The sequence below is a fragment of the Haplochromis burtoni genome, unplaced genomic scaffold, assembly GCF_018398535.1.
Source record: "Haplochromis burtoni strain Fernald_Lab_line unplaced genomic scaffold, NCSU_Asbu1 Contig_154, whole genome shotgun sequence".
NCBI classification, from domain to species: domain Eukaryota; kingdom Metazoa; phylum Chordata; class Actinopteri; order Cichliformes; family Cichlidae; genus Haplochromis; species Haplochromis burtoni.
Window position 1 is genome coordinate 782,646 of NW_024582515.1, and position 26,993 is coordinate 809,638.

The window sequence follows — 26,993 nt, forward strand, 5'->3', positions numbered from 1 at the left end:
CAGAAGCGAGGCTGCCATATCGCACCATCGGCCCCTCTGGCCAACACCAGTAGGCGGTAGGGTAAAGTGTCTTGCCCAAGGACACAACGACCAGGACAGAGAGCCCGGGGATCGAACCGGCGACCTTCCGGTTACAGATACGCTTCCCAACCCCCTGAGCCAAGATTTTCTGGATGCAAAAGTCATCCAGCTGCGGAAGAAACTGAAAAGAGACGGATTTTTAGGAGAACGAACCAAATCAGAAGACCTCTCAACAACTGTTGGAGTAGCTCTCAGATTAGCTCTGTCGAAACTGTTAGAGAAGTCTTAAAAGTAAAAATGTCTAACTTTTTCAAACTGGAAACAGTAGTTCCTTTCAACAGACTTCAGGTTTAGGTGACCATGATAGATATTTAAAGGATTATGATAAGATAAGATAAGATAACCTTTATTAGTCCCACACGTGGGAAATTTGTTTTGTCACAGCAGGAAGTGGACAGTGCAAAAGTTATGAGGCAAAAATTAGAATACAATAAGAATAAATACAGTACACAACTGTACAGAATAGAATAAAATACTATATACAGTAGAATAAAATAAAATAAATATACAATAAGATAAAAATAGAATACAAATACAAATACTATATACAACTGAGTAAAAATACAACGATGACAGAAAGGATTATTGCACTTAGTATTATTGCATATGTATGGATGTGTGTGCTTGATCAGTTAAAGTCTTTATTATGGAGTCTGACAGCAGTGGGGAGGAAAGACCTGCGAAATCTCTCCGTCCCACACCGTGGGTGCCGCAGTCTCCCACTGAAGGAGCTGCTCAGTGCTGTCACAGTCTGCTGCATGGGGTGGGAGATGTTGTCCAACAGGGATGACAGCTTAGCCGCCGTTCTCCTGTCACTCACCACCTCCACTGGGTCCAGAGGGCATCCTAGAACAGAGCTGGCCCTTCGGATCACCCTGTTCAGTCTCTTCCTGTCCCCAGCAGAGATGCTGCCGCCCCAGCAGACCACGACCATAAAAGATAGCAGAAGCCACAACAGAGTCATAGAAGGTCTTCAGGAGTGGGCCCTCCACTCCAAACGACCTGAGTCTCCGCAGCAGGTACAGCCTGCTCTGCCCTTTCCTGTAGAGGGCGTCTGAGTTATGAGTCCAGTCCAGTCTATTGTTCAGATGAACACCAAGGTACCTGTAGCTGTCCACAGCCTCAATGTCCATACCTTGGATGTTCAGTGGTTGCAGTGGAGAATGCTTGTGCCTGCGGAAGTCTACCACCAGTTCCTTGGTTTTACTGGCGTTGATCTGGAGGTAGTTCAGCTGGCACCAGTCCACAAAGTCTTGGGTCAGACCTCTGTACTCCTTGTCGTCCCCATCAGTGATGAGGCCGACTATTGCAGAGTCATCAGAGAACTTCTGCAGGAAGCACTGGGTGGAATTGTGGGAGAAGTCTGCAGTGTAGATGGTGAAGAGGAACGGAGCCAGAACCGTTCCCTGTGGGGCCCCCGTACTGCAGACGACCCTGTCCGACACACAGCCCTGAGTCCTCACATACTGTGGTCGGTCGGTGAGGTAGTCCAAAATCCAGGCAGTGAGGTGATGGTCCACTCCAGAGTTCACCAGCTTGTCCTTTAGAACCGAGGGAAGAATGGTGTTGAAGGCACTGGAGAAATCAAAGAACATGATTCTCACAGTGCTTCCAGCGGTCTCCAGGTGAGCGAGGGAACGATGTAGGAGGTGAATGACGGCATCATCCGCTCCAATGCCAGGCTGGTAGGCAAACTGAAGTGGGTCCAGTGATGAGCTTGTTAGGCGCCGAAGCTGAGCCAGGACCAACCGCTCCAGGGTCTTCATCAGGTGGGATGTCAGAGCCACCGGCCTGTAGCTGTTGAGGTCCTTGGGGCGTGAAGTCTTTGGCACTGGTACAACACAGGAGGTTTTCCAGAGCTGTGGGACTCTTCCCAACCTCAGGCTCAGGTTGAAGAGGTGCTCCATCACCCCACACAGTTGGTCCGCGCAGGACCTGACGACCCTCGAGCTGATGCCATCTGGACCCGCTGCCTTCTTGCCATTAATCCTCCTCAGTTCCCTCCTAACCTGGGTGGTTGAGAGAGACAGGCTGGAGCCTTGTGTTGAGTGTGTATTGGATGCTGCAGTTGGGGGTGGGGGGGAGTGAGCAGGGTGAATAGAGGAGGTGTGAAGTGTCTGAGGTGGAACAGCAGCAGTGGGGGTGGGTGAGTCTGCAGCCGATGTTGCAGACTGCCTCATGGCTGAATCAAATCTGTTGAAGAAATGATTCAGTTCATTTGCCCACCTCACATCCCTCCCAGGCAGAGAGTTCTGCTGTTTGTGGCCCGAGATGGTTCTGAGGCCTCTCCAGACTTCACCAACGTTGTTTTGTTGAAGCTGGTTCTCCATCTTCTGCCTGTAGCTCTCCTTCCCATTCCTTATCAGTCCCCTCAGCTCTCTCTGCACCCTTTTCAACTCCTCTTTGTCTCTGGATTTGAAGGCCCTCCTCTTCTGCTTGAGGACGGTTTTAATTTCTGGGGTAATCCAAGGTTTGTTGTTGGAGAAACACCGTACAGTCCTGGTAGGTACAGTGTTATCCACACAGAAGTTTATATAGTCAGTAATGCATGTAGTAAGCTGTGAGTCAAAGTATGTCCTGCATACAAGATTCAAGATACCCACATATTTGTGACCCTGTAGTGTGTATAGTCAAAAGGTTTCTCTGATTTTCACTCCCCTTTGCTCACTACTTGCTTCTATTTTGCAGATTTCGCAGGTAACCCTGATTCTTTAATAGGTCAGTTCATAAAGTTAAAATATAATATGATATACACTTCTCAAAGACATTAAAGGATAACTTTAATCACACATCAGATCTATTTTCTCCTGCTTATCTAGATTTGGACTGTGGGGACAGCAGCAGATACATCCTGGCTCTGCCGGAGGTTTCTTCCTGTTAAAAGGGAGTTTTTCCTTCCCACTGTCACCAAAGTGCTTGCTCATAGGGGGTCATATGATTGTTGGGTTTTTCTCTGTATGTATTATTGTACGATCTACTGTACAATATAAAGCACCTTGAGGCGACTGCTGTTGTGATTTGGCGCTATATAAATAAAATTGAACTGAATTGAAAAACCTTATCTAGGATGTTTCCATGAGGCATCCTTGGTCAGATCCCTGAACCATCTCAACTGGCTCCTTTCGATGTGGAAGAGCAGTGGCTCTGCTCTGAGCCCCTCCTGAATGAACTCATCTTATCTCTAAGAGAGAGGCCAGCCCAGCCCAGGAAACTTCCTTCAGAGGAAAGTCATTTCCGCTGCTGCATACTCAGTCTCATTCTTTTTCAGTGACTACCCAAACCTTGTGGAGATAAGTAAAGGTAGATTGACTGGTAAAAGTCCACAGCTTTTCTTTTACACTCAGTTCTTTCTTTACCACAACAGGGTAACTGCAGATGCTGCACTAATCTGTAAATCTCCTGCCCTCTTTTCTCAGTAGTGAACAAGACCCCGAGATACTTAAAATACTTCACTTTGGGCAGCAACTTACCCTAAATGAGCACTCCACCCTTTTCCAGCTGAGGACCATGGCTTCAGACTGGTACTGATTTTTATCTCAGCTGCAAACTGCCCTAAAGCCTGTTGGAAGTCATCTGCCTGAGGAGGCCAGAAGAACCACATCGTCTGTGAAGAGCAGAGATGGGATTCTGAGGCCAGCAAACTGGAAATCCTCTGCCACTTGGCTTCGTCTAGACATTTTACCCATTAAAGTTATCAACAGAATCAGTGTTGACCAAAGCACTTTTTCCTTGACCTTACCTGTCAGCTGCCTCTAGAGTCCCACAAGCTAACTATGCTTAATAGGACTCCATGAGCTTCACAGCCCCCTCCCCCTCTGGTGTCCATGATCTGGTTCTGGGTTAGCACCGCGACAGGCACCAAGCGCCTTGAAGCCACAGCTCCAGACTTTGTGGTATACTGCAAAGTGTATTAAATTAAACACAAACTTAGACCTTTTCTAAGTTTCAGAATAAATAGCCATTGCTAGTAAATTTTTCTCTGTATGTATTATTGTACGATCTACTGTACAATATAAAGCACCTTGAGGCGACTGCTGTTGTGATTTGGCGCTATATAAATAAAATTGAACTGAATTGAAAAACCTTATCTAGGATGTTTCCATGAGGCATCCTTGGTCAGATCCCTGAACCATCTCAACTGGCTCCTTTCGATGTGGAAGAGCAGTGGCTCTGCTCTGAGCCCCTCCTGAATGAACTCATCTTATCTCTAAGAGAGAGGCCAGCCCAGCCCAGGAAACTTCCTTCAGAGGAAAGTCATTTCCGCTGCTGCATACTCAGTCTCATTCTTTTTCAGTGACTACCCAAACCTTGTGGAGATAAGTAAAGGTAGATTGACTGGTAAAAGTCCACAGCTTTTCTTTTACACTCAGTTCTTTCTTTACCACAACAGGGTAACTGCAGATGCTGCACTAATCTGTAAATCTCCTGCCCTCTTTTCTCAGTAGTGAACAAGACCCCGAGATACTTAAAATACTTCACTTTGGGCAGCAACTTACCCTAAATGAGCACTCCACCCTTTTCCAGCTGAGGACCATGGCTTCAGACTGGTACTGATTTTTATCTCAGCTGCAAACTGCCCTAAAGCCTGTTGGAAGTCATCTGCCTGAGGAGGCCAGAAGAACCACATCGTCTGTGAAGAGCAGAGATGGGATTCTGAGGCCAGCAAACTGGAAATCCTCTGCCACTTGGCTTCGTCTAGACATTTTACCCATTAAAGTTATCAACAGAATCAGTGTTGACCAAAGCACTTTTTCCTTGACCTTACCTGTCAGCTGCCTCTAGAGTCCCACAAGCTAACTATGCTTAATAGGACTCCATGAGCTTCACAGCCCCCTCCCCCTCTGGTGTCCATGATCTGGTTCTGGGTTAGCACCGCGACAGGCACCAAGCGCCTTGAAGCCACAGCTCCAGACTTTGTGGTATACTGCAAAGTGTATTAAATTAAACACTTGACCTTTCTAGTTTAGAATAAAGATGCTAGTTATTTATACTTAGAAAAGAACAAATGTTTTACTCACCTCTAGTAAAAGGACTTTGCATAACAATTTTAAATACTCTGTTTATAAAAACAGTATAATAAGCTCTCTACATTTAGCATCTGTGTGTATAAATCCAAACACAATCAAGAAGCTGGTTAGAAAATGACTTCTTTATTTAACATGACCGTATCAGCATATCAGCCCACACACATAGCATCAGACTCAAGTCACAGTCACTCACTTTCAGTATATACAGATAGGCACATTCACATTAGGCATTAAAGCCAGCCACAGCATCTTCTGTAGGTCCAAACCTGTGGCATATTTGGCTGCTGCCTATGAGTCAGCCATCTTAATTAGGGTCCTCTGATCCAAGGTCTGTTTCAAACTTTCACAGACGAAATTAATGTTCTAAGCACACTGATCTGGAGTCAGAAATTCTGACCAGTGTTCTCCATCCAAATACAAACGGTTCTTCCTGAAATGTCATGCTGCAGTTTCAGCCCAATAAATGCAAACAGTTGTACAAATGAACAGGAACACCTGCTCTTTTGGGAAAATAAAACTCTGGAAGTGTATTCCCTGACTTTGTTCACCAGTTAAATCCTCTTCAGTCAGGTGGGTGTGATGTGGATTGTGCACGAGGACAAGTTTTAGGTTAGCGATATATTGGAGATGTTGATTGCATTCATGGAAACGTCAAACTCAGCATTAAAAGGACATTCCTTATATTCTGAGGAATGGCTGTGGAAGCTTTTACACGATCTCATATTCAACTCCAAATCTTATATTACCTGGAATTTTAGGTGTAATTTTTACTTGATGAAATTTAATCAAACTTTAAATCGTAAAAAGAAGGGAGAACAAGCTAAAAAAAAAAAAAAAAAGATAGTATAACTTAAAAAACAAGTTCAGTTCAAAGAAAAAGAATTAACCAATTACATGTCATGAAGCAAGCTTTTGCATTGCAGTGTTACCGCTCTACAAAAGCAAAGAACAGGACACTTAACACATGCTCAGTACTTAAACTAAGTTAAATTGAAAGTAAACTACAAATACAAACACGGGGGCAAACAGTGGGTTGTTAAACTTTGTATAATCCACGGCCTTCATCATTCACCAAAATTCTTTTAATGGGCGAGAAGGAGCAGGGAGGGTGCAGGTCTGCAGCAAATTTTCAATGAACGACAAGAGGAGGAAATGATCCCCACTTAAAAACAAGAAAATCAAACCCATGTGTAAAGAGGATACAGTCAAACTAATAAAATGAGAAATAAATAATCAGCTGTATTAAAAAAACAAAACAAAAACAGAACAAGGCTTCTCAGGAGGCGGGTTTTCAAATTCGTTTTCTTTATCCCAAACTACAGTGTTCCTCTGTGTCGCCTCCATCTCAAACAAGCGCCTCGCCTTTGAGATATTTACACGTCAAAGCAACCCAATTTGGGCTTAGTAAGCATGTAATGCTACATTGCATGAATGGAGGTTTCTCTAATGTCCAATAAAGAAACGCAGCATGTTGGCAGGGAGCCTTTCCACCGCACCGCAGTGAGTCAGACCCTTTCCTGTCCTGGGATCAGTCCTGACTCCTTTCCCTTGTGAGCTGAAGTCCCCCTGTGGTGCAGCGGTTTTAGCCTGAGAGCAGTACTGACAAAGGAAGAGCAGCGTGTGGGTTCATGGGAGAATGAAAGCGGCCCATAATGAACATGTGGGATACAACAGGTCGCAGTTAATGGGACAAAAAGGGTGCTGATCTTGTGCTGCATTCTCACATGTACTGGAAATTCTAAAATTCCACTTTAATGCAGGGAAAATTTCTCACACCTAAAGTTTGACTTTGACATCATTGGTGGCACACATTTACAATACCGACAAAAAACAAAACAAAAAAAAAAACCACTCAAACACATCTGCCCTGTCAAAGGTTAAGTCTGACCAGAGCTGGAAAGCGATTCTTGTGTGATGCCAACTTAAATACAAGAAAGGAAACTGACACAGAAGTGCAGTCAGACACTAATTAGTCAATGTTCATTTTCAGAATGAATCGAGAGACATTTGCTCCAACTTCCAATTTTTACCCGGTGTTTGTGTTTTGCACAAAAACTCAAGGTCCCCCCCATTGTTGGCGATTCTGTGTCTTCTTGTTTTACAACTTGTGTGTGTAAACAACTCGAGCAGCAGTGGAGATAAACGTCAGCGCTCTCCACCCAACTGCTGCCATTAGCGATGTGACTGAATGAGTGAAAATGTCACAAGGCTAAAAGCAGTCTGACTGCACTTTAACACCAAATTTCTACTTAAGCATGAATCTCAGGTCTAAACCAAATGTTACTTGAACACAAAAATGACACCCTTACGTTCACTGAAAAGATGTCTGCGGTCAAAGCTGCAATCTTTTTGTCAGACATGGACATGCTAAACTGGAACCAGGAGTGTTTATTGTTTGTTTTAAAGCTGAACTGCCAATTGCTTCAACGATGGGATTCTGAACAGCACAGCTGGGGAGCACTTCTTCTTGCTGTCTTCCCATTCTGGGTGGTAATTTTGGTTTCAACTGTGTCCCTTTGCCTCTGTGTTGCTTGGTACTGCCCTGTGGTCTCCTAGTGGCTGCTATAACTTCTTAAAAAGTGCGATTCTGTTGAATCTTTAATGTTTTTACGCTGCTTGAGCATAATGGACACACTCAGACTCCATGGAAATGCACAACAGAAAATTCTGTCATGAAAATATAACTGTCAATACACGTTTTCTACCTGATTTAATTGTGACAGTAAGCTCTTCATCCCCTCTCATCCTCATATTTATCGGAGTTCATCTCTATGCCTGTCCTCCTCAAGCTTCCTCTCTGAGGCAGAAGTAAAAGTTTGGGCTGCTTGTTGACCACTACTTTTAATCAGCCTCTGCTTTTTCTGTTGTAAATGTTCCTCACCTGGAGGAAACAGCAAGTCAGTGAAGAGGGAAACGAGGACTACAAGATAAGACAGGTGAAGAGGACATTCTACTATATACCCTACGTGTCCCCCTCCTCTCCTGTCTTTGCAGACTCTACGAACAGAAGTCCAAGCAACTGCTACTCCCCTCCAACTGTTTCACCCCCACCCTCTTCCTCCGTGTTTTCTTCCGTGTTTTCCTCCAGAAGTTGTTTGTCTGAGTAAATGTCCCTGACGAGGAGGATTCTGATGAGGAGGCTCTCCAGGATTCGTCGGTCCAACGGTGTGGAGCTGAACCACAGCGGGTCATCTGGGCTGCAGTCCGGATCCGGCTGAACATAAAACACATCTAGGCTTTTCTGCAACGGGAGAGGACTGCAGGGAGGTAGGTAAGGAGGAGGGAAAAAAAGAAAAAAAAAAGTATTAGAAACAAGCAAAAAGGAGGTATTGTAGAAAAAGGGAGAAAAGTGCAGGGAAAAGAGCACAGGAGAGGGAGAAAATGAATGCATGTATTGGTTTCAGTTTCCTCTTGAACAGTTAGGAGAAAATTTTGATGACATTAATTTATAGCAAGTCCTCATCTTTAAAGAGTCAACACTGAAGTTCAGGATGTGAACAGCAATGAGTTCTAATCACAGGACTCAAGCCGTTACTTTACAGCCACTCTTAAGATTTAAAAGATTTATTCCAGTAAAAACACTGAACCCACCACTTGGATCTGTAGAGTTCATAGAGGTGACACTCGTGCTTCTTAGCCGGGCAGCGTTGGGCGGAGCCGCCAGAGTTGCTGTCGCGTTCCTCCTGCTCGTCGTCCTCGACCTTTCGTTTTCTCTTCCTCGACTCTGTTTGCACTGATGGTCCAACAGACGGAAAGGAAATTTTTGTAAAATTTTCTCAAGGTTCTGTGTCTAAAACTAACATATGCAGAAACCACTAACACTTGTTTTGAACTGTAGATGATGGAAAATCATGTTGAAAGACACAAACAGAGGTCCACGGGCATTTATGGTTTTGAATTGTTTGCCTCCGAATGTTAACAAACTGGATATGAAATCAGAAATGTTTCAGCATCTAATGTGGACAGAAAAACTATGAATCACTGAATGCTAAATTATACATCTTGTGATAATGTGCATGTGTGAATTTCACAAACAGGAAGTTCAATCGTCCATCACAGCTAGATGAGAATTTCTATGGCCAATATATACGAAGCATATCAACATGATGCATTTTCCAGCCTCACCATGGTGATCCTGAGAGACGGAAGGCACGCGGATGCAGATTGTGGTCTCCTTGGTAACAGGATGGAGTGTGTCTGGGCCGTAGACGTTAGAGAAGGAGAGGCGCAGGTGCTGCTCCACGGTGCGCAGGCCAAAGTATTTGGTGTTCAGGTAAACAAGCGAGCGCAGCAGAGCGGCGGGACTCTGCTCCCCGAGATGACGACTGCTCCACAAGCTCTGCTCCTCCACTCGACCCCACAGCGAGCCTAAAGAGAGACGATCCAATTCCACAGTCAACATCTACAACACTCATCAGTTCTTTCTTGTCTTTAGCCACCATTTACATCTGCCAAATATAATTTTCTACCTGGGTACTACTTGTGCAGACATGGAACCTGTTCGTGTTGGAGCGGTGTCCTCATATTATATCATAGTGCAATCACAACGTGTCAGGATGTGAACAGCAGAAGAGTTATAATCACTGGACATGGCTCAGAATATCGAGAAACAACAGGTTGTTTAACAGCACCGTGCCACTAGCTGGTGATGACAAGAATATATTCAAACACACTTTCCAGTGTCATCGTTATCAGTGTGGGATGAGTTTCTTAGCAAGTATCATAGCTTCCACATTCCACACTGCAATGAGATACTGTCTCACATCTGAGACGATCTGTTTTTGCCTTTTTCATCCACATTGTTGCTGCTGAAAAATGAGGAATTTAGGACATGAGTTTATGTCAAAATACAGTATGTAAAGTCACCTGAAAAACTAAGACCATCTTGCTGTGAAAGTGGCAAAATTAATGAGCTTTCTGACCATGGTCATGTCCATGAAAGAGTTATAGAAACTTCATGAATACATAAAGAATGAGAAAGACTGCACGATGAGGACAAAGTTGGGATTTGCAGTCTTTATTCAGTACTCAAATCTGTACAGTTTCATGATAAAGCAATATCGTGTTAATCAAATTGTTTACAGAAAGAAATATTAAAATCTGACAAAGTACTCAAAACTGTGCTAATTCCAAGTGGAGCAGGCACACAAGGAGGGTCTTACTAAGGATTACACTCACCATCAGGAAGTACACTGGGCTGCCAGTCCTTCAGGACCTTGTTAAGCTCCTCTCCAAACTGCTGGTAGCATGGATCACTGAACAGGTCATCCTTCCGGCCTTTGGAGTGAAGATGCTTTAAACAAAAAACAAAACAAAACTATCAGTTAAAAAAAAAATGAAGAAAATGAAAGGATCACAGAGCTTCAGTCTGTGGTTGCTCACATAGTTTAAAACTGTGTCCTCATATTCAAAAGCTCATCACTGCTTTTCAGGATGTGAACAGCAAATGGTTATAATCAATGGACACACTAATCTATAAAGTCAGACTGAGGGAAAGGAAAAGGAATAATATAATAAATATAAAAAAACAACGAAAGAAGATGACCGCAAAGATGTAGTGAGCACAGAAAATCCTTAAATTCCCTTTTTGAACAGTGACGATTTTAAAGGAGGCAGGAACATCGACAAAGAAGAGGCCTGGAAAGAGGGGCAGACATTTTCAACCATTTGAAGCCAAATGTCCCAACACAACGATAAGTAACCCGATTAATCAGTTTCCACAAACAGATAAAGTCAGCCTTACACTTCTGTGGCAGAAAAATCACACTCCAGAGCTCTCTGAATGACCCCGCTCTCCACGCTGCAGCCATGCTCGATGACTACTCGATGTGAGAGGAGGGGGGAAAAGAATGTGCACCAGTACTAAGGGTCCTACTGGAAACCCTCACTCGAAAATTAGTTCCTACCTCTAAAATTACTACAGATGGAATGACACTAGAATTTAAAAAGGTTAATAAGCCGATTCTTATTTTGTGTATATAATTTAAGTATTTAGATTTTTTTTTTTTTAACCTGCTTTTGAATTCTGTTTGGCCACATTTTTTTATGAAATGTGGTAATGACAGACAAGTTAAAACTATTACTGTGACAAACCTACTGCTAACATCTACAAGACATGAACATTTAAAAAAATTAAAATAAAATGCTCAGTTGAATTTTACAGTTGATGATTTGCTGCCTTCTCGAGAGGGGCAGCCGTTTCATACTAACCTGCTGGATCCCCAAACAGAGGTAGAGGATGCTGTCTGGAGAGTAGCGCTCCCCACTGGGCCTGCAGACCTCCCTGACAAAACGGGACAGAGCCACGTTCAGCTCCTCTGAACTCACTGACAAGAGGTTCCTTTTTGGCCGGGCTGCAGGAGACAGGAACAATCACCAACTGATGTTAGCAAACACGCAGTGTTTTTTTAATGTTTCCCAACAGGACAATCAATTTTTCTTTTCCAGCAAAGGAATGCACCTGGACTCTCTTAGTGTAACTACTGAACAGGGCAGGTGGGAAATGAAGGGGTTCAGTGTACCTGCTTTGGAGCTTTCCTGTGCTTTGGTGTCATCTGACTGATCAGGAGGAGACAGTGCCCAGCGTTTCCAGGCATTGATACCGTAGCGAGCTTTGAGAGGCAGTGATCGTCCTTCTGAGGTTCTGTTTGTTACATTTGAAGAAGAGGACGATGCTACATCTGGCTTCTCCTCCACTGCCAGCTTCTTGTTCCCCTTCAAGGCAAACAAACCCATTACTAACACATTCAAACTAAGTTTGCCATTGAAAATATTCTGGCACACACGTGTTATTACTTTTCTCCTGGATTGCGGTCGAGGTGCTGACTCCTTCGGTTCCTCCTTTGGTTCTTCCTTCGGTTCTTCCTTCGGTTCTTCCTTTAGTTCCTCCTTCGGTTCTTCCTTCGGTTCCTCCTTCTCCTCTGCCAGAACTGGAGGTAAAGCAAAGCCCATATCCTCATCATTTCCCTCTGGAACAGGAGCGGGGTCTGAGGTTGAGAGAAGAAATAACACGCCTTCATGTAATATGGTTTAAAAAAAAAAAGAAAAGAAAAAAAAAAGTACATCCAAGAAATCAAAGCAAATCAACCAATCAAACAAACTAAAGCTGGAAAACGTGGAATTCACCCAATACGCAGGTTTACATAAATCAGACAGATTCATCGATCCAAACTGTGTCCAGAAAATGGTGTAACGACTTATTAACACTCTTTAAAATCCTTACATTAAAACCATCGATGTCAATGAGGCACAGAAAAAGGAAGAAAGAAGGAAAATAAAACTTGGATTGCAGGGCCAGTTGATGACTTCATACTCCTTTGAACAGTAAGCCAAAGCCTACACCGATAGGCGTGATGACAGCAGCTCCAGAAATAACCAGAGGGAAGAATTTTAATCTCAATTACTCTACTGATCCATTAAAAACCCCATGAAGTCAGATGTTGTTACATAAGACAAGAAATAAAATGGGAAGATGAACACAGAGGACGAGTGAACAGGTCAGAGTGGGCAACAAAGGCACACCATTAAATATACGAAGTCTTAAAATCAGTAATCTGAACACCTGAAATAAGGTTTATTAGAGGACTAGAGGTGGATCTTAACAATCGATCTAATAAAAATAGTTTGTTCAAGCTATGAACAGCCATTATTAGAAATTATCCTTAGGAATTGTATGATTTTATTTTTTTGGGGATCAGTAATTCTTAGCAAGCGATGAAAACTACATAAGAAAAAAAACTGCAGTTATAGTTAATGCACAAAATACTATAAAACTGCTTTTAAAACAGCTTGCTCCTGACTCTGTGCCTCTTATCCAGTATTCTCAGGTTTACAGCTACATGCTCAGAAGACGTTTACCTTGAGGAAAGTCTGCCTCCAAGTCCAGGTCGGGCTCATACTTCTCCTCCTCTTCTTCCTCAGAGCTGCTGCTGGTGCTGCTGGAAGACTCCTGGCCTTCAGGCTCCCTCTTCACCTTCACAGGTTTTACATCTGAATCATAAAGAAGGGTAGATCCTCACTGTCATGGTTTGCTGCAGCTTTCTTCCACTTCTCTCTTTTTATCAGCATATATAAAGAAACTGTCAGAAGCTAGTATAAGGGCTGTGTTCGGCACCTCTCTGATAAGCAATCTTTTAACCCGTATATTCAATCCTGGCGTGGGCTCACCTGGCTTCCGATCCTCTGTTATCACCTCAGCCATGGTGATCAGGTCGTCCTCCAGAGGATCAGAGGGCACCTTGGTTTTCAGTTCGTTGATGGTCTGGACGATCTCTTCTGCCCCCTGCAGGGTAGTGGGCAAGAACACAGGCACAGGAACCTGGAGGGGACAGGGTATCAAATTAATTAGTAATCAGATCACCGACTTGCAAGTTTATCTTTATAGCTTGTGCAAATTTGTGTTTAATTATTTTTTTCCTTCTAAAATTTAATAAGTTTAATTTTAAGCAAGGATAAATCATATGCAGTATGCTCAAGTCTTACCGGTACAGGCAGAGAGAGAGGAGTGGGAGTGACCTGTGAATACATATTCATAGGCATGGGAATGAACACGGGCACAGGTATAGGTACAGGCACGTACTCCCTCTTCACACCATCATCTACATCTGTGGGAACACACACGTCAAATCATTATGTAAGCCGGGTGTTTCAAACATATGGCTTGTGGACCAGAGCTGGGCACCCAGAGGGTCTAATCTTCAACCAGTGATTCCTCTCAGCCTCCAAGCAGACACACCAATTTCCAAAATCCTAAATCACCTTGTTCTCAAGTTATTGCATTCACAAGATTTAAAAACAAAACCACAAAACAACTTGCTCCGTCTGACCTTAAGGTCAAGGACACCGGCATTCACACTAATCGGATTTTTTTTAGTAGATGCAGCAGTGTTATCAACCTGAACATCCTACGTCACCACGTTTTTCAATTATCACATTTACAAACTTGAGTGTCTGCGCCACCCACCATCCTGGTGGCGTGACTACAAAATCCCATCAGCCTTTTATGACGGAGGGGTAAAAATTATTGGAAGACAAAATTCAATTGAATCCAATGTTTTTATTATCAGCCTGAGATCAAACTGGACTGTATAAGATCTTAGAACTAAAATGAGCTATACATATCTGCCATAAGCAAACTCGTACAGCATACCTCTGAAGTTGCGTTTCACAGTTCACGTCCTCGGTCGTTCATGTATTTTCCTTAAAATCTAACAAATATTTGTTCCACCACAATTTTGCATAAAGCACAAATATCCTCCAATTGTTTCAAAGAGGAAACCACGGCTTGGGATGGCAAAATATCCCTGTACCGAGAGGTAGGAGGTTTGAAAGTAGCCAATCCAAGAACATTATTCGTCTCTCCTTTCTGCATTCCCGGCATGCTTTGCTGAGTGTTCTTGTCTCTCCTGTTTTGTTCTTCTTAAAGCCCTAAGGTGCCACCCAAATGCATATTTATATTTATTATATTATAAAAACAGGCATTTATATTCATTTTTTGAATGCTCTAGAATCGTAAACCCTGCAAATTTCATGGGGTCGACTGTATTAATGGGACACAAAGAAATTATTTTAAAATTATGAGTGCCAGGAATTTGTTAACGATTGTGTTTTTACCTGTCTGTAAGAGTTTGCTCTGCATGTGTGGCTTGCAATAGGTAGCCTTGGTCAGTGTGAGTGGTTTGCAGAGCACCGCCTTGTTCTTTACATCTCTCACCAAACCTCCGCCAGTGTATGCCGCAGTGCTCTGGTTTACCAGCTGCAACATGGAAGACAAAATAAATCAACAGAAGAATAATTGATTTTAGATGAACTAATAAGATCTGTGTTTTTCCAGGAAGTAAATCAGTTCCACAGGCTACATTTCAAAACTATTAGGTAGTAAATACATGAGCCAGAACATTAATAACGTAGCTGCTCATCAAGCTTACAATTCATCCCATTTCACAGGTTAGTACCCACAGTTTGGGTTAAGACCTAATAGGTGGTCAGTGAGTATAGGTTTGATTAAACTTTGACCAATACCCTAGGAGCAGTATCAGTTGTCGTGGACAGATGGATATCTCGCCATGACAAAAACTCACGGGTCCTTTTGGCTACATGAGCTAAAAACGCTTTCAAAAGGCAACTAGTGCTACATGATTTAAAAACAAGTGCTTTGATCAAGTCACCTTTTAAATATTCTTACTTACCCCAAGTTTGGCCCCTGGCACATCAATCCCTGTAAGACAGAAATGGAATATATGTCAACTAACATTCACATATAAGCATGACTTTATTTCCATTTTTTGGCACTGGATAACATTTCCTGATACTTGACAAAACCAACTTCTGTTACAAGGATGTAGATATGTCCAAGAGCGACACTTTGAAGCAAAAACCTGGTTCTTTCAGGGACACAAAGAGACACACACACAGTTTTTACCTAGGGTCGTATTCTCAGGGCCCTTCTGTGTGACCATGATGGGCTCATTCTGCTGGCAGTAGAACCTTAACAGGCACTCTTGATCACAGAACTGCTTCACCTCTGACCTCCACATCACAGACTCTGTCAGGTTACCCTGCACCTTACAACAGTCACACCTCGCCGCCTAGTGGACATGACGACATAGCTCTTGTTAATGTTCTCGCACTGTTTTTCCACATAGAAAAAACATGCATTTCATGGAGTGCGTGTCAGCAGACCTTATAGTACCAGTCGTTGAACTTCTTGGCACACGCCTCGCTGCAGAAGTCCCGGGTCATACCTCCGAGCGGTCGGGTTACACCTCTCTTACAGAGTTGGTTGCAGTGGTTACAGCTCACACATTTCAGACCCAAACGCTTAATAAAATCCTGCTTGAATAACAACTTGCAACCTAAGGAGGGAAGAAAACAAACAAACAAAACAAACAGAAAATGAATTAAAGCTTACAAACCAGGATATATATGACTTCAGATAAATGAGACAGGGTTCAAATGACAACTATGAATGTCTAAATGGGCCAACAGCCAGCATGGGATGACATCAAATTGCCAATTCTATTTCAAGCAGAGAAGAGGACAGGCGATGAGTACCTTCGCTGCAGAATGGTCTCTTGACCCCCGAGAACTTGACCATCTCATGTAGTGTCTTCTCCTCTTGGCAGTACTCGCAAAATGTCACAATACAGTGAAGCTTCTTGTAGTCTTCACAACACGTTTTGCTACAGAACTGGTAGACCTTATCCTGAAGGCAGACACATTCAGAGAAACGTACTGCAGCCATTCTGTTTTAAGATACATCAAAATTACATCTTCACACAGTAGAAATGCTCCCATGGCTTCTGCACCTCTCCATCTTTTTTCACTGCACATGACATCACTCACTATATCACAGGAGGCAGTATTAGGAACTTATCTTTCTACATCATGCTTTCTAATGCAAAATATAGACGTGAATTTGTACAAAATTTAACGTAAACCGTACATTCCTCTTGTGCAGACCTTTAAAAGGAATTGTGCAGCACAACGGGCAAAGAAAAGTTCAGTTCTCAGACAAGCTTAGCAGATTTTAAAATAGTTTACACTGCTTTAGAGTGATATTTGTAGAAAACAAGAGGCACTCCGTGTTCCATCTTTATGAACGTTGGTTCACTTCAAGGATGGTCTCACCTCCCACTCCAGTATTTCAGGCTTTAAGCTGAACACTCCTCGACAGTAGTTACATTTCAGCTTGACTGTGCTGTTTGTGGTGGACAAAGGTGCCTGTCCATTGGTGGCTGTCTGAAGAGTAGCATTCTGTTTAAAAACAAAAAGTTTTAAACATGCATGCTTTCACAAACATCCTGATGGTATATCCAAACACATCACCAGCTTCAGCTAGATCCACAAGCTCATCTCTACACGTGTTTGGTATTACAGAAAATTTTATATTATAAAAATACATGAAGTCACAGTAGTTTTTACAAAATCTGTTTCCTCGTTGATATGTAAATGAATGCAACATGAGTCTTAAAAACTAATCAGGCCATAGACGCCACAGAGGAAACCTGCAGTATTTGAGCTGCTGAGCTCAATGAAAAAATAATCTTGGTTTTATTTTCTGCAACTTTGATGATTCTCATCTCCACTGTTATGATTAAGATCCCACATGTATTCAATCTTCCTATAGATAAGTATGAACACAGGCATAAGTATCACAGGCATCAGAGCAGAATTTAATCAGATTATTGAAATATTTACAGAATGGTATTAATATACCCGTTTTCCTGTTTACCTCATTTCAGCAGCATCCTGCTTCATCATCAAACACATAACAATAAGGGGTTTCATTCAGATACATCAAACAGCTACTGTGCCAACATGTCTTCTAAAGAGCCCAGATTTGTTTGAAATGAGTCTCACCTGGAACTTGGTTACACACTGTGAGCTGCAGAAGTTAAGGACATTTCCCTCTGGTAGCGTGGCCTGATACTGTGGTAAAGAATTCCTCTTACAGAAATGACAGGTGGGCTCTGTGCCTGCACACACAGGTGTTAGGCATTAAAACACAGAAATAAAAGCATATCTGAAACGCAGGTCTTTCTAAGTAACTCTCATACTCAATTCATTTTGTTGGTAAAGTGATTCGGTTTTCTAAAAACTAATGAGCAGGTGTGGATATACTAGTTCAAAGGAGCCATTTTCTGCTTCCGGCAAACCAGTCAACCTAAATGCACTCACACAGGGAGATCATTTGATTGTGAACACAAACAATAAGCAACCCAGCACTTTTCAAACTAAATGCCTATTATGTTGCTCCCCGCTTGCAGTGTTAATTATCCTAATGCCAGCTCAACATCTTATGGTACCTGTGCAGAAATATGGATCTCTAGGTTAAGTCTCTGGACTTAAAAAAAGGCTGAAAGTGGAAGCTAAATTATGAGAGAGCCGTTTCAAAGTTACTGCTTGTGTATTGCGGTTACTCACTGATGACGGATGTTGTTGTCAGCTTGCCCTTGTTCATACAATTAACAGAGCAGTAGGAGACCATGGTGCCACCTGCCCCGACGCTATGGAGTACCTCTCCCGTCTTAATCAGTGTTTTGCAAGACAGGCAGCTCTCAAGTTTACTGTGAGCCTGACAGAGACAGGGAAAGCACCACAACTTAACAAGACATCGCTAACTGATCATGCTAACAGATACAAAATGTGGCAACAACAAAATGTTTTGAATGTTTGTAAACCTTCTGGGAAGCTAGCATCTTAGACTTCTGATGAACGCTTTCAACAGTCCACATGTTTGTTTTGAGATCCATTTCCCACAGTTTGGCCCAGAGATTAGAACTATTACTGAAACTTGCAGTGATGACCTCAGGCTGTAAAACTACTCACTGGTTTTCTTAATAAAATGAATGTTTAACCTTTGAAAGACAAAAAGAACAATATGTTCACAAATGTTGTGAAAATGGAACTGAATACTTGAGACTATGCCATTTTCCTTGTTATTCATTTGTAAAAAGAGTTTGACACTTTATTTTTTGAAAAAACAAACAAAAACAAACATTAACACAATGGCAGAATAGTAAGGTTTGGCAGATCTCAGGGTCATTCTCATTCACTCATTTGTTGTGGATTTATCCTTCAGTGGGACACCAACACTGAACCCCTACAATGTAATCTGTAGTGTAATCTGACTTGCACCTCCCTAGAACAATAACTACGCACGGCGTTGACGCAGCCTGCAACGATTCTAACTGGTTGGTTCAGTACTGTTGAGTCCTTGGGTGCTTTTCCAGCTACTTTTTTGCCACAGTTTTTGATTTTATCAATAAGAGAATATCACAATCATCTCATGCTAATCATAGCATTAATATACACTCACAAATGTCAACAAAATCAGAAACTCAGAATGAACATAAGAGAAAAAGAAGTGAAAAAACAAACTTTAGGACCAAATATGTTTGTCCCCCCCCCCCCAAAAAAAATGACGGAAAACAAGGAGCAAGGATCCAGGGGGGAAAGAAGACCGGGCATTTTATTTGTTTCTCTTGTGTGGCACCGCATGTAAAAACACTGGGACAAAATCATATGGTAATTAACACATAATGCACCAGCACAAGCATAAATAAACGTCCACCACTTACGTGGGTTAAATCATAGACTCACAAAGATTCCCCAAAGGAGTCTAAATCAGGCCTCAGGTAGGGATGCTGCCTGAGTAAAGCCATGTAGGAGGCAGGACGCACAAATCTTCTGCACTCACAGAAGCAGTACTAAGATTAACTGGACATCACACACTTTGTATTAAGGAGTTGGAAAATTAAAATCTGTTTAAATATTTGCTATATACACAGCTCAGCTGGTTCAGGAATCCCCTGCATGTAGGGATGGGTTCCCACTGTTTCAATTCCTTGGAATTGTTTGCCATTTTTGCAAACGATTCCCTTATCGATTCCAGTCGCCCCGAATGACGTCACCACGTTGCGGAGCGTCATTTACCTGGCAGGAAACACGGCGCGTAAGCGGCTCAAACGCTCAAAAGTTTGGTTATACTTTACGAGAACGGATGACAACAGGGCAACTTGCAATACTTGCAAAGTAGATATTTCATTTAAGGGAGGAAACACTACGAATATGCAAAAGCATTTGCTCACAAAACGCACAATGACCTTAAATGAATGTTTTTAATTCCGCTCCGGACTCGTGAATCTCAGCCCAGCAGCAGCGGTAACGTTTGCACGTCCTCTCCCGTTAATGCGGCAGGTAAACTAACAGTGCATATTATGTTAGTGCGATCTGCCTTATTACAAAACCTGCCATTACTGTGCATTTAGGTGACCATGATGAGAGACACAGACAGAGTCTGGCTCAGATGCTGGTAGTTCTCGCTGCAGTCTACCGGTAGCGTCTCAGGCCAGGATAGACGAATGTCACCGAGCAGTGACTAAGTTTGTGGTCAAAGGTTTGCACCCGTTTGTCACAGCAGATGCCCCGATTTTCAGTAAGTGAATGTGTTTAATTGTAGGCAGGAACATTACTGGATATTCTTGTGGAATTGCTACAGAATAATTTATGTTATACTTTGTTATTGCTACAGAATAATATTTATTTTATTATTTTACATTTACAATTTTTTTCCTGGGGACCCTGTGACACCCCGTTGAAGAGCCGTAGGCTGGATCTCTTAAGATCTCACTGTTGGGTTTGTAAGGCCATGTTACTCCTAAATTTCTATCTTGTTCAAAGAGAAGATATAAAACAAAGTTCTAAGCTAATCGACCTTAGTGTTCTCCTTTTTGATAAAGAATCGAATCGTTAAACAGAATCGAAAATGGAATCGGAATCGTGAAAATCTGATCAATACCCATCCTTACCTGCATGTGTAAACAAAGCTTTAGTAGATTATATTCCACAGTGTCAAAGAACTGTAAATATGGACTTCAAAATCTTACTCTAAAACAGACTTCTTAGTTGCATAAGAAAAGAATTGGACACACAGGCCTGTTATCTGCATGTTTTCTAACACTGACAGTGTCCAAGTGGTTTCCTGCAATTACTAGAGGAACGTCCAATAGGTTGCCGTTGCCAAGCAACAAATTAAATTTCGACCTGCAATTTTTCACAAACATTTCTCTCCAACATAATTCAGCTGTACAATGTTCAGGAAAGATGTATTAATAATTATGAAAGCTTGAGGGGAAAAAACAGAGGTGGGCTGAGCACTGGCATGCTCTGCTTGGATACTAACATACAACACAACTGCAAGAAGGACAGACCTACATCTCTGACCTGCCATTTGGTTAACGGGTGACAGGCAAACAATGACAGCAGTTCCTGAATTTTCTAACTCTACAAAACAACACAATAAAGACAGAAACGCAAAAAAATATCCTCATAAGTATGTAAAATAAATATAGTAGAACTTTTGAAATGTACTCTAGAAATAATTGTGACATGACTTCATAAAATTCAGAAATCTCTAAAAGGGCTGGTGGTGTAAGACAAACTAAAAGCACCAGCGTTGCTTCTGTCTGCACTCCTCCTTCAAGCCATATGTGAAACATTTGATCATTCAAGCAGCCATTTTGCTTTCTGTACAAAATTTGTAGGACTGACTCACTCCAGCTTTCATTCATTTTGTGCCTCACTTGAATATGTATTGCTGACAGCACAGCAGTGTTACTTAAATACCAACTTCTTCTTTAAAAAAGGTGGATGAGTAATGCAGGATTTATACTTTTACATGGAATCTGCGACAAATGTACGTCATGACTGAAAACGCTTCCGAAACCCAACACCGTGACTTTACGTGCACCATTCTAGAAATGTAGCACACATACAGCACACTGAATCAGCCTGCAATGACTCAAAGTATTCTCTGCCATTTTTACATTTACAGTTATACTTCTCTTGGTGCCATTTTTTAAAAATCTCCAAGAAGAGAATGGATCAACTCAAAAAGAGAACAGCTTCCTGTTTATATGTGTGCATGTGTGTTGTACAAGTAAGAGTTTCACCACAGATAAATTAAAATTCCTCAAAGTTCTGGCCATCAAAGCAGCACCATGATGTCCTAAAATCCACTGAATAAAATAAAAGGATCACAGCTTTCCCACTGGCTCACCTGTTTGTACTCCCTGATGCAGTTCTGGCAGCAGAAGCGTTTCTGCTGACCGTCGACCAGAAGCGAGTGATTGGCTGATGCCCGGCTGGGAAGGTAGTCACCACATTGCTCACAGCAGTTCATGATCAGACCATTGGCCCTGCGGTAAACGTTGAAACATGCGTCGCTGCAGATCTTATGGGTCACAGTCTTAAAGCTAACCTCATGCCGGATCTGCAGACAGCAAAACATCAGAAGGATCAAGAAGAGATGTTCACATTTTAAATGACATTTCTCCTGGTTGGTGTGGGTCATACTTTGTTTCAACTAATTCTAATGGAGTTCTAGCTTTGCTGAAAACATCCAACAGTAAAAAAAAAAAAAAAAAAAAAAAAATTTAAATAAAATAAATAATTTTTTTTTAAAAAAATACACAACTAAGATCTCCAACTTGTGTTGTTGAAATAATCAACAAAAAGATATGATAAATCCTGAATGCAGACTATAAAATCTAGTGGACTACTGTTAAACTAACAACAGACAATGATGGTAGAGCGTTCAAAAACAATCCAGAAAGACATTTTTAAAAATATTTTTAACCAAAAAGTTTGTTTTTGGATGTGATCGTTACGAGACTAAGAGAGGGGTGCAGAAAAGAAAGCAAGATGTGAAAGGCTAAGCTCACAAACAGCGAAGCCAGGCAAGAGAAAAATACTGAATGAAAGTGTGGTGAGGAGAAACATAATAAATCAGATAACGAGGGAGAGCGAAATTGTCATACCACCATTTCTGACTATGTTTATTAAGAGTCAAGGAAGAGGGGGGGCTGATAAAGTGCAACAGGATTCAAGCATGAAATATTTATTTATTCAAAACAAACACCCAAGCCAAGGATGTAAATAATGAAGGGATGTTGAAGCCCAGCACAACAAGAGCCGAGCCCTGAGGCTCCGTGTGTGTAGCACCACATTATGGTCAAAGGCGTTTGGTTTTCTGATGCTTTTTTTCCCCCTTTGCATGCTGCAGGAGCTTGCTTGTGGAGTTGAGAGTCCATCATCTATTTAGGTAAATGATGATGAAATTTACAGACCGTGGATACTACAAAACACACACACAGACCTGAACCTTTCCACTGTGCAGGTGTACCTAACACTGCTGAGTCAGTGTAAAATTCATGTGTTTAAACCCCAGTGTTACTTTGGTTTTACTCATTGCCACTGAATTATTTATTCCATTGTTGTCATCAGAACCCAGTGCTAAGAAAGTTAGACAGACTGACCTCCGTGTGCTTGCCGCAGACGGTGCATTTGGTTTTGAGGTTTGATTTGGGAGGATTTTGCTTGTTCTCATATGCGCCTAAGCAGCCAGTGCTGCAGAACTCCTGGAAAGACTCGCTGGAGTCAACCTGGGCCACAATGGTACCCTTCATGTTTGTGATGTCCCTGGAAAACAAACACAGAGGCTTTGTGAGGAAAACATCTCCAGAGAATGTGGATTAGATAGCATAATAAAAGCTGTGCTCATTCATGTTTATGACAACTGGAAATAAGATTTTTTTTTTTTTAAACCTTCGCTTTCAATAAACTCTGTTGTTGCAACTTGAATCTTTTTTTTAAATGAACTCCAAATGCACTGTATAATCGTAAATCCTAAATATAAAACATCTCCTTCAAAGTCAGACTTACTTTTTGCACATGGTGCAGCTCTTCTTGGGGGCAGGTTTGTGTGAGAAGGCAGACAGACAGGTGGTGGAGCAGAAAAGGTGTGTGGAGCCTTTACGCTGGTAGGCTGTTTGGCCTTTTTTCAGAGGCTTTTTACAGTTTGCACAGGTCACCTGGAACAAGCAAACATAGTAATGATTGAACTGCAGGATGTTTCTCCACAGCAATAAGTAAACTGTCACCCTGCTCTACATACCTGGATTAAAGAAAAGAAAAAAAAAAAAAAACAGTCCCAAATTTGCTATTACACAATCTTCTCTGTAAAACTGGCTAATCAATAATATAATAAATTTAATTTAATTTAACTAATAAACCAAAGCAATAAAGGAAGTAACGAATACAGGGAAAGGGTCTTAAAAATTTCTAAAGAAAGTTTCAGTGCACTGTTTGCATAAATTATGTACAGCATGTAGTAGGAAGTGGGTAGCAGATTAGATTAACATACTTAAGTATGTTTATACTTAAATCATACTTTTACTAAAAATATAAATGTAAAATTTTCCAGATCGTTTGCACTATAACTAACGCAATTACACAGGACTTGAATGACCACAGTGGATCACCTTGACTGTCCTGGGCTGTGGCTGGGAGCCTGAGGAGGAAGTAGTTGAGGAAGACTGGCCTGGAGGTTTGGGCAGCGAAGTGGCTGGTGATGGAGAGTCCACCCCTGTCTGTTTTTGGTTGCGGGGGACTGAAGCTGACTGAGAAATCCAAGAATCTGCAGGGAAAGATGGAAAGAAAGTTACCTGGAATTTTTTTAAAATTGTATATAAATATATATAATGCTATGTCTGCACTAAACGTTGATCTGCTAACAGACATGAAACAATGACAACAATAATTTTAAGTAAATAAAGAAATAAACCTCCAGAAGTCATATTTAGAGGACTAGCTCCTGACAACAGCACCATCTAGAGTCAACATGGAGGTTGACTGGAACTGCCAAAAGGCTGGCATATAAACTCAAGTCCAGAAAGTGTATGATGAGCAAACACCAAACTTCCTGTAGATCTGCAATAACGCACATTTTGTTTAAGCACCAAATTTTCCAAAAAGTAAAAGAGTGGAGGGGGAGCTGTTAGTCAAGGATTTTAAAACTAATTTTATCAATTCTTACAATCACAGCCTAAACAAAGATTCCATCAAAAACATGCTTTTGATTGGTCAATTCAATGCTTTGCTGAATGACACACTGTGCTGTTACAGAAGTCGAGCTGTGTCAAACTTTCAGTCAGACGGATCTGAGTTTGAGGAAATCATATTAGACAATACATAAAGAAATGCAGGCTGAACAACAATCTAACTGTCGTTCTGGTAATTCCAACTGAAAAAGGTTTGATGCTAATTTACATAAGGTTTACATATGAAAACACAGTGAGTGTGTTCACATGGACACTGTTATCCAGGTTATCAAGCTGTTGTATGGGTATGACTGTCTGCCGCATGTGCTGGTGTCTGCAAAACTTACAAACACAAAATCCACACCATGACATTCATGGAACCATTTAATTAGAAAGATTCGTTGTGGCTGTTGACCTGACATTATCCTGTGACCCGTCTAAACAGATAAGGACATTTTTCTCCCACCTATGTATTATTTAATTCCATCATTAGTTAAGAGATCACCGATCTCTTAAGTTAGGAGTAAAAATGACTACAGAAACAGAAAACAGCATCACCAATCTGAATAAAATCCACATGAACACAAAAGTTGTCTAAAGTTTCTGGTCAAAGATATTAATCTGCACCTGACTGACTTTAGGATTGTGATTATATTAAATGTCAACGAGACATCCAGCACCCATTTTCTTTTTTTATTTGAATTAGCAACCCTCCATTCAAAATGAGTTGGTCATTAAGAACAGAGCTAAAGAGCAATTTCAAGGCAAAGCATTGAAACACAACAACTTCTCCAAACCCCCCCCCCCCACACACACACCATGTCGTAACCAAATCCAAACATCACATTCCTTTTATGCCAATTTCAGCATTTTAACATGAGAAAAATGTCATGTTCCTACCTGCTCTATTGTGTGTGCCCATGTCCCCATTCTGTACCAGTTGGCCCATGGGACCTGAGCCCCGCCCAGGGTTAAAGGAGGCGGTTGGTCGACCAGATGGGGTGTCAGGATTCAAACTGAACGTATTGTGGATCTGTAGACCATTTTCTTCCACCTGGCCCTCACCTGCCTAAAAACACAAGTTAGTTATGTTAGTGTCAAAATATTAGAAACAAGGTGATGAGGAGGGAAAACTTAACACACGCGGGTGTCATATTCACTGCGATACACAAAACCAAAACTGAATCCAACTACATCAACTAGAGTAACTGCTGATGCATCTGATAAGTAGATACTGGCATAGCAGCTCGCTCAGGTGTCATTACAAAGAAATCATTATTTTCTTTGCCAAGAATAAAACCGCTGTGCCAAAAAGGAAAAAAAACAAACACCTGCCTTCACCAACATTTACTAGTAGACATCATAAAAAGTCGGCACTAAAATTAGGTGGAAGCAAAAAAATAAATAAAACTGAATTATACTAAATATTTAAAAAACAAAACATGAAAACATAATGAAAACTTCGACAGCAACAAAAAAAGGGAAAAAAAAAAGTTGTGGGTGTTCTTACTGCTGCGACAGCTGCTGCTCCTCCTTGCAGTGATGTCACAGAGGTTATCATCAGGTTCATGTCTGGCTGAGCATCCTCTGGATGTGGAGGGGAATTTACTGTGGAGCCTCCTTTCTGGCTAGCAGACCCTAATGTAGTGACACTGGCTATCCTGATCTCAGAATCTGGCTCAGTGCTACTGAGTGCACCTGGGGAGTGGGATGCAGATGTGCCTTCAGGAGGCACCGGAGTGGACGAGGATGTGTCTCTCTGTTCAGAGTCCTCCTCGTCGTCAATGACAATAGGCTCGGTTGTTGTGGTTGGAGGCTTCGGAGGTGCTGCTGCTGTAGATGCGTTGGAAGACGCAGGAGAGCCAGGGGTCTTTGCTGCTGTGGACGTGTCTACAGTTGCCACAGCAGCTGCCAGCTCTGGGCAGTCTGTGCTGGGCGTGTCTTGGGAGAGGGTTGTGGCAGAAGGCTGGGGAGCTTCCTCCCCTACAAGAACCACATCATCATCATTGTCCTCTGTGCCACCCTCCTTTGTGGCTCCATCTTCCGTTACCATGGAAACTGCCTCACTAGACTCTTCGGAAGGAGGCGTGGGGTTTTGCTGGGGAGAGGGAGTGGCATCCATGGGCTCCACCCGCTCCCCTACATCTTCTGCCACGACAGGGTTTGGTTCCGACTCCCCGTCCATCACAAAGGCAACCACCTGACGACGCACACAAAAAGCCAGTTAGGAAACAGCTATGCAAAGTTGGCGTTACTAATTAGTTTAATGACGTCTGACAGCATTACAGGTAGTTCAGGTGTCCCTAGACACAAGCTTCCCCCACACAGCCAACTGATGCCCTACAGCTGTAATAGTCATTGTTACAATCACCACCCTGCCTGTGTTTACTGGCTTGCTTTTGGCAGTTATATTTAATGGCTACTTCACCATTCACAACATCTAATAAAAAGAAAAAAGTCCGACCAGATTTTCCCTTCTGTGGGGCATTTTAGGTGAGCTCAC

The 26,993-nt window shown here is 42.0% G+C and overlaps 1 protein-coding gene across 1 annotated transcript in view; it reads right to left on the reverse strand.

Moving 5' to 3' along the window:
• Positions 1 to 5,212: 5,212 nt before the first annotated feature.
• Positions 5,213 to 26,993, reverse strand: part of zmym2 (zinc finger, MYM-type 2) — a 33,540-nt gene continuing 11,759 nt past the window's right edge. Inside the window, exons 2-25 of the mRNA XM_042224887.1 lie at positions 26,001 to 26,690; positions 25,391 to 25,559; positions 23,933 to 24,087; positions 23,334 to 23,482; positions 22,928 to 23,090; positions 21,670 to 21,882; positions 18,033 to 18,183; positions 17,469 to 17,584; positions 16,737 to 16,862; positions 16,161 to 16,311; positions 15,789 to 15,961; positions 15,529 to 15,694; positions 15,296 to 15,324; positions 14,721 to 14,862; positions 13,590 to 13,711; positions 13,275 to 13,425; positions 12,966 to 13,097; positions 11,904 to 12,094; positions 11,630 to 11,822; positions 11,319 to 11,461; positions 10,287 to 10,401; positions 9,234 to 9,476; positions 8,700 to 8,841; positions 5,213 to 8,365 (exon numbers count right to left, since the gene is read on the reverse strand). Of these exons, the coding sequence (XP_042080821.1) occupies positions 8,131 to 8,365; positions 8,700 to 8,841; positions 9,234 to 9,476; positions 10,287 to 10,401; positions 11,319 to 11,461; positions 11,630 to 11,822; positions 11,904 to 12,094; positions 12,966 to 13,097; positions 13,275 to 13,425; positions 13,590 to 13,711; positions 14,721 to 14,862; positions 15,296 to 15,324; positions 15,529 to 15,694; positions 15,789 to 15,961; positions 16,161 to 16,311; positions 16,737 to 16,862; positions 17,469 to 17,584; positions 18,033 to 18,183; positions 21,670 to 21,882; positions 22,928 to 23,090; positions 23,334 to 23,482; positions 23,933 to 24,087; positions 25,391 to 25,559; positions 26,001 to 26,675 (4,245 nt within the window). The 5' untranslated portion in view covers positions 26,676 to 26,690 and the 3' untranslated portion in view covers positions 5,213 to 8,130. The remainder of the gene's footprint in view (positions 8,366 to 8,699; positions 8,842 to 9,233; positions 9,477 to 10,286; positions 10,402 to 11,318; positions 11,462 to 11,629; positions 11,823 to 11,903; positions 12,095 to 12,965; positions 13,098 to 13,274; positions 13,426 to 13,589; positions 13,712 to 14,720; positions 14,863 to 15,295; positions 15,325 to 15,528; positions 15,695 to 15,788; positions 15,962 to 16,160; positions 16,312 to 16,736; positions 16,863 to 17,468; positions 17,585 to 18,032; positions 18,184 to 21,669; positions 21,883 to 22,927; positions 23,091 to 23,333; positions 23,483 to 23,932; positions 24,088 to 25,390; positions 25,560 to 26,000; positions 26,691 to 26,993) is intronic.